Genomic DNA, 12,214 nt, shown 5'->3' on the forward strand with positions numbered 1-12,214 from the left:
GTCAATAGACATATGGATCAGCTGTTAAAAACCAAAGATCAGGGACAAAATATAGAAGAGTTGCCAGATGAAGCAAATAATGAAAGCAACCAGACAGAAATTGACGATCAAATAGAAGAGAGAGGAGAGGAGGAAGAGATAATAGAGATACCTAACACAGATCAGTGGTTAGAAATGTTAGGCATCCCTGACACCGCTGTAACAACATTNATTCTGATGAAAGAAAATGAGTATGCTCAATGCATAAAATGGGAGCGTAACAATTTTATTTATTTATAAAATATGCTGTTCCATTTCAGTAGCCCATAAATTGTATCACCAAGTATAAATTGTAGCCCATAAGTGTATGTTCACATACATCTTCGGATCTCAGTACTAAACTTCCAGGTTCGCACTAAAAGTCATCTCATTTGACTAAAAGTGCTTGAAAATTTCAGATTCCGTGAAAATTACGAAAAATATTATTTGTATTGAATTTTATTCAATTAACAAAGCTAAAAATATATAAATTATACCAAAACTGTTAAATTATTTTTTAACTTTTTTAACAACGTCCCGTACCAGGTGGGGTGTGTGACACCCACACGCACTTTAAAGGCATGTAACTCAGTTGGTAGTCACCGCTGGACTGATTTTGCAGCGCTGATCGAAGCAGCAGCGCCATAATTCCAGCTACTGAGAATTTCAAATTCAGCACTAGCAAATTTTTGAAATTATGGCGATTTTTAAAGGCCTGGGGTGTGTCACACCCCACCTCGTACAGCGAGGGTTAAAACTGTTATTTAATATAGCATTTTGTATTTACTTAGGGGGAAGGTATGTAGTGTATGTAAAAAGTGAGGTTATGTTGATTGACAGATGTCATTCTTTTCCCCGCCTTTTTGTTACTTGTTCACTTGATGGCTACTAAGCCTACACAATAAACTTATTACCAAATAAGTGTGGTTTCAATCATAATACTTATCATCATCATCAACAGCCCTTTACAGTCCACTGCTGGACTATGAGCCTCCTCCACTATAGTGGAGGGTTTTGCCATAATCTCCACGCTTGGCAGGCGGGTTGGAGATCGCAGTTTAAAAGATTGATGTTTTTCAGAGAGCGCTGCTGCCCATTCTCTGTTTGATGTGTAGTCCCTAAGTCGCCTCTTACGACACCCGCGGGAAGAGTAGGGGTTGGTGACAAATGTATTCTACTCTGCCGTCACCACACGGCTTGAAATAAACTTATACCAACCGGAAAATAATCGAAGATGTAGCAGCAAACACTTTACTAGCATCGAGCGACCATCTTGCAAAAACTATTCCGCCACCAGCAACCCTGCGCAGTGGGACCGCTGTCTCCATGGAAACGTCCCAGACCATCATCGAGGTGTCCGCACCGCTGCAGCTGATCAGTAAGTCACCGTTTGGAGACCAGCTCACATCGGTGACTGGGCTGTGGCCTGATCTGGAAATTAGATACAGAAAATTAATTTTATCTAGATAATTTAAATTGTCTGAAAGTCAGAGCACTTTCGTTTTACTGTAAAATATTATAGGTACAGATGATGACACATTAAGCTTATTCAAATTCTTTATTGCTCCAGGTAGGTATACAAAGGTTCTTACCTATTAGACATAGACCCATAACATTATTACTGTGGCATCTTAATTAAGTGTGATATTGCAACAAAAATGTGGTGTCTGATGTGCTATTTAACTGTACAAGTAACAAAGAAACATAATACGATGACTTCATAACAAACAAATAATAAGGGGAAAAATTCACAGTTTCACTAGATATAATACTAGAAAAATTCACTAGGTTTCAATTCATTATACTTATAGCTATAAAAAAAGTTATGAATAAAACATACCTTTTCAAAACAATGGCATTGCTGGAGGATGGCTTCGTAAACATTGAATTTGGGTCAACCGTCCACACAATGACACCTTGTTCACAGCCAACAGCTATTTCTGACGCTGAGAAAGGCCTCCAGCACAGCGACGATACATGCCCTTGGGCTTTACATTTCAACATCGACACAAACTGTACTTCGGAGCAATAAACTCTGACATTATCGTCTACAGTTGCCACTGCTATCTTCGTAGTGTGCGGGTGCCATGCCAAACACTTCACTGGGGCACCACCCCAGTTCCTTGTTCTCGAGTAGTTTGACACAATTTTAGGCCCTATGTCCTTCAAATGTGGCTGCAGAAAGTAGTGGAATGCTGTGAACACGTTCGCCACTTTTAACACGTAAGATGCCGCAACAGCTAGGAAAGGACTCTCTCTGTTGATGCTGGGATCGGCTGCGACGCCCAAAGCTTCAAGAAAACCTTGCTTGTACCACACACTGGTTATTTTCTTCAGCAAATTGTCTTCAACATCTATATACATAGAAATGTTCTCATCCGTCGTTCTGTGATGATGGATATCCCTTGCTACGTTGATCACAGGATGCTGTTTCGTCTGGAATGTTAAAAAGTAAAATTAAACAACGATAAACCACAAAAAATTGATGCAACATGAAGCTAACCTTACCGTATTGGTAAAAGTAGTTATGTTGCCATATCTAGAGTTACCACAACAGTAAACTTCGTCTATTTTACAGAAGGCTGTTTCTTCTGGTCCTGGTACACTGGGAAATCCATGAAATGCGGACATTGTTTTTAATTAATTAGAAAAATAAAGCGGCCGGCACCAAACCAACAACAGAATTTTTGAATCTGACAGATGACAGGAGACAAGACAGCTGTGCTGTCATCTGCTATATTTTTTAGTAGCAAAGACAACTAGCAATATTGAGCAATATTCATAAACTTGTAGAATATTTTTAAGCAATAACGTTATTCGTTATCACTTTCCGAACCGTTATTTCGATAGCTTCAACTTAAAGACGCCACACACCGTGTTGCTGTGCTGTAGCTAATTAATCAAATTAAATACAAACGCTTTAAATTGGAATAATCTAATACCAACCGATTTTGATGGTTGTATTTTTGTAACCTTTTACTTTTCTATACCAAATCGTACGGCAACTAAAATAAATAATTAAGACGCGTAAATATCTCATTGTTAATTAGGAATTTCAGAAAGTACTTGATCTACGATACGTAACTAGGTTCCTAAAAGATCTTTTTTGTCTTGGGAGGCAGCTTCCTTCATTTTCGAATCGATCAGCTAACTCTGACAAAAAGTGGCTCTGATAAATAACGTTATTATACCCCCGAGCCTTGTGATTGACGATTTGTTTGTTTCCTACGCTCAAGAAAAACAAGCTATTTGAGATTACTTTGAAACAATACAGGTAAATTTCGGCTAGACTAGTGCTGGCAGGTTGATTTTATATCGACAAGTAGTTACCTACTTACATAATAAACGGGGACATTTCAATACATAGGCTGAGTTGCACCACCTAATTTTGACCGTAACTATAACGATAACCGGTGCTTTTTGTATGGAGATTGACCGATTTCTGACGTTTGTCAAAGCTAAAGTAAGATGGTGCAACCAGCCTTACAGATTCAATACCATTTATTTTCAATTTAATAAAGCTGGTGTCTTAATTTGTTTGAGTTGATATTGGTAGGTGGTATTAGATTATGTACTCGTAACAATCCACTTTCAGAAGTATACTTAGGTATCTCCAGTGGCGGATTTACCAATAGGCCAAGTAGGCCAGTGCCTAGGGCGGCAGATTTAGAGGGGCGGCAAATTTAGCAATTTTTTTTTTACAGGAAAAAAAATTATAATTATACGTATACACAATCCATATATAAATAAAAGATTATTAAACGCACTGTAATATATACTTAGGTACTTATGTGATCATGAATTTTAAAATATTCCAATAGCGTTTCAATAAAAATAAAATAAAAAACTCGTAACACAGGATCTTCGGAGCCTAGCACGAGCACCATCTCTCCACAACTTCGTGTATTTGTTTTACAGGGTGGCCCAGAAGAAAATTCAATTTTGAAAATTCAAGGAAACGAAAACTGTACATTTTTGTAGAACTTTAGCTATTGCAATTTAAAGGAAATTTAGTGCAATTNAAAACTGTTATTTAATATATCATTTTGTATTTACTTAGGGGGAAGGTATGTAGTGTATGTAAAAAGTGAGGTTATGTTGATTGACAGATGTCATTCTTTTCCCCGCCTTTTTGTTACTTGTTCACTTGATGGCTACCAAGCCTACACAATAAACTTATTACCAAATAAGTGTGGTTTCAATCATAATAGTATCCATGCAAATATTCTCCTATAAACTGTACACATTTTATTTATGACTAATTTCTAAATATTACACAATGTAGATACCTTAGAGGTAACTTGTTCAAAGCAATAACGCTATAAAAGTAACAAAATACACTTCTTATAAAATCCCGTACTTAGTACGGGATTATATTATAATAGATTGTAGTATCAATGAAAAAACAAAAGTATAATTATTTCTCCACAAACGCGTAAACGTCTTTTCATTCCATTGAGATCTAACAACTAATATTTAAAATTAGTTGGAATGAACATAGTGATACTTGTAAGGATAAGTTTTAATATTATTTATTTAAAAAAGAAATGTAAATTACTTTTAGTAAGGTAAATAGAAACAGAAAATAAGTTGTGTAGAATAAAATTATAAATGTAAATTAAATAATAGATCAGTCTAAAATGTAAAAATGTTAATGGCCACTGTAAAATAGCTGTCACAATACTTATAAATAAAAAAAGATGCCGTAAATTGAAGAATTCATTATATAAATTAAAAAATAATAAAGTTTAAAAGCTATAAAAGTAATTGCCATATTTATACCTAATACTAAGCGGTGGTGGATTTAATAACTGAATAGTGTCAAAGTATTATATTTAATACATTTTGTTGTCATTATATTGTAGTCACTGATTGCTCACACCCAAATAAATCCCAAGTAATTTCCAAAAAAATCTATCTGAAGTTGATTAACAAAACGGGAAATCATTTCTTCTCGTGAAGATAACTTGTTTAGTGATGTGTTTCTAAAATTAGTGATGTGATGACATTATCAAAACCGATTCATAAAGGAAGATTCCGTGTTCCATGCATTCTTTATGATGCCCGAAAAAAACGTCTTAATTTATTACACGCACTGGTTACTCACAACTTCTAGTTTTTATTGGCCAACCGGTGTACATCCGAGCCGTGACACATTTTTTTATTCAGCCAAGCTTTGATGCGCGCCATGATAAATCTTATCGACGATTTTAGACGACAAAGGCTAATGCAAAATCAATTAATAGTTCTTGCAACTCTCAAAGGCGAGTGAGATTTACTTGTGTGTGTACGTGTACATATGCACATAACTTTAGTGTGTAAGGCTGGTTTTAGTGTCACGCGGACCGTCCGGTGCGGACCCGCTCCGCACGGCCAATCTGTATGATCTTCTAGGGAGCGTTTTAGAGTAATGCAGTCCGGAGGAACCGCTCCGCTCCCTAGCAGTTCATACAGACCGGCTGTGCGGAGCGATCCGCACTGACAGTCCGCGTGACACTAAAACCAGCCTTATGTCTATCAAAACTTTTGAAAAAACGAACAGTAGCAGGCCACCACACATGAAAAGCTCACACGCCTTCGTGATTTGCAACAACTATAAATGCCGTTTTAAAGTTTAGCGTGGCGCGCATCCTAGGCCTGTTGAACTACTTATCTAATGAGGGCTATCGTTTTAGCGCTCACCAGTTAGCGCCACTGTAGAGTAAGGTCCTGTCACTTGCTAGAAGCGAAGACAGTGGCACCATCTGGTGAGCGCTAAAGTGGTAGGAGGACTATCGCATTTGCACTCATCAAGATGGCGCCACTGTAGAGTAAGGTCCTGTCAATCGCCAGGGGTGCCAACTGTTAAGTATAAAAACGATAGCCCTCATTGTATACTCCGAAATGTTAGTAAGACCCATGCAGTATTCATACAGTGGTCTGCGGGACGCCTGCGACCATTTGCGTGCGGGATCGCGCCCTGGGAAGAGGCTCCGGCGCGCGGGACACCACGCTTTCCTTCAGAGATAGCGCCGAGCCCGTGGAGGCTTGGGAATCCGGCCGCGATTGCAGCGTTTGGGCCTGGCTCGCCTGAAATAATGCACGAAAGATCAAAAATAAAGTGGGAAGTATAGGCATACTGTAGTATTGAGGGTTAATAGACGTATGAGCAGACTAAATAGATAAATAATGAATTAATTTTTAAAACCGTTTTTAACCCACTTCAGTGTCAATATAGCTATAGATCAGCGGTTCCCGAATGGTGGTCCGCAAAACCCGGGGTTCCGTGGAAAGGCCGCAAGGGTTCCGTAAAAAATATTATCCCACGTTTCGTGACCGACGTTGTTCGCTCGCACCGACTTGTTTACGCACAAGGGAGGGGCAGGGCGTGCGGGCGGAGTAGTACGGGGGTTCCGCTAGGAAAAGTATAATCAATTAGGGTTCCTTGGCAAAAAAAAAATTGGGAAACCCTGCTATAGATGACCTAAACTGAACTGCCACCAAACTCATTAACAAGGGGACGCCACCACCGTTCAACTACGTAGTTTCCAACATGGCAAAAATCAGAACCAGAGATCCGGTATTGACAGTGGCGCCCCGCTGTCAATGTCATGGATAGGACAGTTCAGTATATTGGGTCTATAACTATAACGAATGTCGGAGAATTGAAACTAAAATAATCCAGGGTTAAAACTTGGGGCGCTGCCGGCCTTTTAATTTGCGTCTCTGGATTCATAGATGAGTCGTAGACCAGTGTAAGTTGTTTAGTGCCCTTCTGACCCGTGGAACACCAAAGTGGTACACCTAGGTGTTCCACGGGATTCTTATTACTTGTATTTCACGAAATAGGTGAACTACGGGTACATTATTTTGAATAGCAGAACACCTAGGTGAACCAGGGGTTCAAGAAATTAACCGTGGAACACCTTGGTGAACCAGGGGTACAAGAAGTTAACCATGGAACACCTAGGTATACCACTTTGGTGTTCCACGGGTCAGAAGGGGTTTGGGCCAAAGTTCAGCTACCCATTTACGTTTTCTTTTCTGCTCTCATGAGAATGGTAGACATGACCGGAAATGGGTAGCTAGAACTGTGCTACACTATACTACTTCCATGCTTTGGAGCACCATCGATATGGCGTGGCAGTATCATTTAGATATGAAATGAACACTTACCGCTCTGCTAATAGTTTGAGGCGTTGGCGGGCGCTTCACAGGCACGTCCCGATACTCGTAGATGTTGTCCCGCGAACGTGAGTTGTTCTCAATACCGACGTTTTCGCTCTCGGGCACCATAAATATGTCGTCGCTGTAGTATCGATCCGTTTCCCTGTGATAGAAAAACAGTTATTTAATGTTATGATTTCGTACTTTATTTATTTCGTTACTATGATGAATTTCAAGAGAGTTTCAAAGTTCAACAATAAGATGATTGTCAAGCGGATTCGCAGCAGAAAAATATTTTGTACAGTCAGCGTCAAATAGTTCGTGACACACAAATTAGCCAAAAATTCGTAACACAAATTCATTTATTTTGCAAGTAGGCTTCCAAAACACAGTGCTATTACTTTAACTCTACCACTGCTTCGGGACAGTAAATGGACTAGTACTGAGAAGAAGCAGCGCAAGAAATTCATTCATGTCTTTATTATAATTGGAATAAGGCTGTGATGTCTATTGTTTGTTGGGGTATCACGAATTATTTCACGCGGACTGTAAGCTAATATAAATAAAAAACAAAAATCAAAAATTTATCTAACCACTGACGAACGCTACGCCCAAGTCAGAGACTTTAAGATCACGTTAACTAACATAAACATAAATTCACGAGCACAAAATCTACAATGAAGCAACTACAGTCCTCACCCACGTATGCAAAGAAAGCGATAATATACGGCACATACAATACATAAACGAGACAAAAGCTGTAATGTAATATTCATGCAATACGTAGATGCGAGATCCAAATGCTGCATGATTGGTTATTTTTGACATGACATTGACAGATATGTCAAAATCCACCAATCACGCAGCAGTCCGACCCCACATCTACGTCCCGCCATCTAGCGGATCTTTCATTCGCGAAAACCCTCATTGGTGGTTAATGCAAGCGGAAGTGTTAATATTTGTTAATGTCACCTACGCAGCCGGAACCATTTTCCATTTCGGAGGCGCAGCCCTGTTAAAGATAGAGCTTAATTTAGAATACCATTTGTTAGTAAAATAATACAGTTAGTTGAAAAGTGAACCTTAATGACTTGTCATAAGAACACAAGTGAGAAATTAAATATTCACTGGCATGTGGGTGACGTCACGCAAGACGGTTTTAGTGTTTCATACATGAAGACAAATGCAAGTTAGGGTTCGCGCGTACGGGTGACTTGTCGTCGTAACTGTTTCGTCACTCATACCAAGTCCATGGAGAAATAGAAATGTATCACCAGTGCGCGCGAGCCCTAAGTTGGCTTAGTCAAAACCATTTAATTATTATTTCTCAAAATTGACAAATCAAAAGAAAGACCATGTACCTACCTTTTGGCGTTTCTCCACAGCATACAGCATACGACTAGCAGTACGATGAGGATGAGGCAGAAACTCGACACAGACCAGAAAGCTATCTGCAGCGGTTGCTTTGGCTCCCACCAGAACTGTTGGCAAACAATCAATAGTTTAGGGATTAGGGATAATATTCTCGTGTTGTTCAATAAATTGGACGGAATGATTGGTCGAATGGAATTACGGTGGGCAGTACACGATCTAAAAGGCTAGCTAGTACATCGTAAAATGATGCTGGGCCGTAGTACGATGTTACGTCATAATTAATGTTTACGTGGAACTCGTTGTAAAGGATAAACGGGGCAACGCGCCGCGAAATTATCAAGTAGTCGTTGTATAATGATGGCTTACGTTGTTACGTAGGGCATACGACGCGTGAAGTATTGATCGCATTACGTCACATAGCGTCGCGTCGCTTCATCTCACGTCCTGTCGCTCATCTAGCAACAACGGGCAAGAGTTCTTACCTCAGTGATGGGCGGGTAGGTAGGCACCAGCCTGCCGATGACAGTGGGCAGGTACACGGTCCAGAAGGCGAGCTCGGTCTGGCGGTAGTTGAGCTGGATGCTGGAGTTGAAGGTGGTGTTGAGGTTGAGGTAGCGCAGCTGACCCGCCTTGGCCAGTTCGAAGTGCAAGGACTAGGGGGCTACTCTGAAGCGCCGTTTACGTAGTGTCGGATCTATGTGTCACTGTCGCTCATGTTGACATCACACTTTGCGTGAGAGGGATGGCAACATTCGAAAAAATTCGGATGTTTTTTTCGGAGTAATCATGCAGATCTAAAAGGCCAGCTAAAGCGTCGAGCTCCGTTGCGATGTCATATAGTACCTACCTACATTTACACGATGACGACGTATCTTAAAACGATGCTGTGTCATACATAGCACGACGATATGTCGTATCGTGTTTACGTATAATTAGTTTATGGTAAACGACAAACACGGCAACGTGCCACGAAATTATCAGTAAAGTCTGGTCCGTGAGCACGCAGAATCCCGTCCAATGACCCCAAGCCACGTAATTATGTTGCTGTCACGCTCGCACACTCACTGCGGGCGCGCGTCGCACAGTCGCGACAGCAATATAATTACGCGCGAGCGATAAGGATGGGCAGCTTGGGGTCATTGGACGGGATTCTACGTGCTCACGGACCAGGCTTTAGTCGGGTTAAATAGTGGCCTACATCGTAGCTTAGGACAAGGCGCGTGAAGCATTGATAATAGGATTTAAGATACCGCGCAAGCACTCTCAAATTTAACAGCTGCTTAAGACGATTTGACAGTTGTTTGAGTAATGCTTAGCGTTGAATGGCGTTTCAGTATGCGAAAATTCATTTAAGTGGCGTTTGAGTGCAACTTAATTTGAGAGGTGCTTAAAAATTGAGAACTGCTCAGATATTGTTTTGAGTATGCGAAATGTAAGTTTAGGAGCTGCTTAACTATTTGAGAAGCCGTCAAATATTTAAATGGCGTTTCAGTATTCGGCCGTATTCCTTTACGCGGTATAACCGGAAAACCGAAAAAATGCCTCTTTCGGGGGCCCCCACCACTTAAGCACAACTCCGTCGAAGTCGAAAACTTAGGAGAGTCTTAATGGGCAACCAATGAAGCCATTAAAACAATAAAATCTTTTGTAGGAATTATTTCCGATTTAAAAGCTAATTCTACTGGACTAGAAATCATTATTTGCTATTTTGCCAGGGAATTGAAAATGTGGTTTAAATAGTTAATTAGATCGTCTAGATTTAATTCTAAAGCATCTCGATTATGCTTTCAAGACCTAGATGACCACATGCCCTCATACAATCAAAAAGGGCATTTCGCAAGAAATGTCCGTTGTAGAAGTAAAAGTTAGTTATTTTGTTTCGACGTAAAATAGCCAGTTCCACACAATTCAGGGAGAAGCTGGTTTCCACTTTCATAATCACTTTTCATCAGGTGCAGACCATGAAGTTCCCCTGTCAAAAGGGCTTTATCAGTAGAAATCTCTAGTCAAAATGCGCATTAAAATAGAGAGTCACATGAGTACTTACAGCTTGACGTTTTGGCTGTGTTGCTAAAGCCGTGGTTACAAGCAGAAAAATGTGCATCGTCTATTCACACTTACGTGTATGTACTGGTCGCGTATAGCGCTGACGTTGTGTGGCTCAGGATGGTACGTGTACATGTATCGGACTGCTTCGTACACGCCGCGAGGATTTAGCGTGTAGTTGTAGCGGAGCACCAACTCCGCCACCTTCTGATTGAACCAGTCCTCGGTGATCTGGTACGTCGGCGCGAGGGAGTCATTGTTGTCTGTGTAAAAAGATCAGAGTTTACTTTTCAAGGTTTAGAACAGGGTTTCCCAATTTTTTTTTGCCAAGGAACCCTAATTGATTATACTTTTCCTAGCGGAACCCCCGTACTACTCCGCCCTCACGCCCTGCCCCTCCCTTGTGCGTAAACAAGTCGGTGCGAGCTAACAACGTCGGTCACGAAACGTGGGATAATATTTTTTACGGAACCCTTGCGGCCTTTCCACGGAACCCCAGGGTTCCGCGGACCACCATTCGGGAACCGCTGGTTTAGAAAATAAAAAATAAAAAAGTAAAAAAAGGTACATAAAAAGTATTTCTAAAAGATGTCACATGTACAATTTATTCTAGCGGTCTCTGCACTAAGCTAGAAAGCTTGTATCGCAGTGGCCAAATAGAAATGGTGGTAAGAGACAAAAAGGTCTATGACTCAGTGATTGCAGGAAACCCACAAACCCCGTCATTGTGCCATAAGCAACATATAAAGGGGGAGTTCGGCCTCGTTCTTTTAGAATAATTAAATTGCCGTGACTTTGCCAGATATCTTAAATCAACTAGTTAATTTTATTTTTGCCATATCTAGCCTAATTGGTTAAAGCAAAAGTAAATTTTGAATTTGATTAGGAAAAAAACGATCCGAAAGAGACTTGAATAGATCGTAGACTGAAAACCGATTTGTTTTTCAATAGTATTTTGGATCAGTTCAGTTTTTGACTGTACATAATGTAATGTCCGTAGACTATAAATAAATCTGAGGGGATATTTGTGTATCTTAAGTCTTCGAAAGAGCACTATAGATCGTTCCATCCACGAAGACGCGCCCCACCAATTATCGCTTGAGGTACGGAGAGTTTGATCCGAGCAATCCGAGCTTTATTATTGTAGTGTGCGTGTGCACTCGTGGATGATTTAGCGTGTACTGATAACACTCAAACATTAGCGTAAGAATGTTGGGGCGCGTCTTCGTGGATGAAACGTTTTATAAGCATTAACTTGTGATAAGTCTCCTCACAAATAAAGGAAGCCGCCTTCTGCGTGGTGATGCCGGTCTGTACTTAGCGCGGGTTGTACTGGCGGCGCGGCAGCTGTGGGGATGACAGCAGCAGTACTAAAGCCTGGTCCGTGAGCACGTAGAATTTTGTCCAATGATCCCAAGCTAGCCATCCTTATCGCTCGCGCGTAATTATGTTGCTGTCGCACTCGCACCCTCACTGCGGGCGCCCGTCGCACAGTCGCGACAGCAATATAATTACGCGCGAGCAATAAGGATGGGTAGCTTGGGGTCATTGGACAAAATTCTACGTGCTCACGGACCAGGCTCTACCAGGCCTGTTCATCTCCGCGAGTTTACATCGAAAACAAAACACG

General features: G+C 40.7%; 2 protein-coding genes across 3 annotated transcripts; both read right to left on the minus strand.

Annotated features, from left to right (window-relative positions):
• Positions 1-1,236: 1,236 nt before the first annotated feature.
• Positions 1,237-2,710, minus strand: LOC114350835 (aladin; the record flags this gene model as incomplete). The annotated part of the gene is made up of 3 exons (XM_028301778.1): positions 2,527-2,710; positions 1,859-2,454; positions 1,237-1,449 (listed from the first exon to the last, which is right to left on the minus strand). Coding segments are annotated over exons 1-3 (932 nt in total), but the record flags the coding sequence as incomplete, so codon positions are not given.
• A 3,108-nt stretch (positions 2,711-5,818) lies between these two features.
• Positions 5,819-9,559, minus strand: LOC114350836 (uncharacterized). 2 transcript variants are annotated; one of them, XM_028301779.1, is made up of 5 exons: positions 9,021-9,559; positions 8,530-8,645; positions 8,141-8,176; positions 7,174-7,327; positions 5,819-6,087 (listed from the first exon to the last, which is right to left on the minus strand). In XM_028301779.1, the coding sequence occupies exons 2-5, from the start codon at positions 8,550-8,552 to the stop codon at positions 5,926-5,928; spliced, it is 375 nt and encodes a 124-aa protein (XP_028157580.1). In that variant the 5' UTR covers positions 8,553-8,645; positions 9,021-9,559; the 3' UTR covers positions 5,819-5,925. The 2 variants fall into 2 exon arrangements, with proteins under 2 accessions (XP_028157580.1, XP_028157581.1); XM_028301780.1 differs by lacking the exon at positions 8,141-8,176 and having other exon boundaries at positions 9,021-9,556.
• Between the last annotated feature and the right edge of the window lie 2,655 nt (positions 9,560-12,214).

This window comes from Ostrinia furnacalis, unplaced genomic scaffold, assembly GCF_004193835.3.
Source record: "Ostrinia furnacalis isolate ACB-3 unplaced genomic scaffold, ASM419383v2 OfSCF0991, whole genome shotgun sequence".
Classification (NCBI taxonomy): domain Eukaryota; kingdom Metazoa; phylum Arthropoda; class Insecta; order Lepidoptera; family Crambidae; genus Ostrinia; species Ostrinia furnacalis.

Coding starts and splice junctions, on each gene's coding strand:
- LOC114350836 (XM_028301779.1), bottom strand. CDS start 8,552: ATGCTGTGGAGAAACGCCAAAAG. Junction 8,177..8,529: donor CTGTGGAGAAACGCCAAAAG/GTAGGTACATGG, acceptor TATCTTTAACAG/GGCTGCGCCTCCGAAATGGA. Junction 7,328..8,140: donor TGGAAAATGGTTCCGGCTGC/GTAGGTGACATT, acceptor TTTCTATCACAG/GGAAACGGATCGATACTACA.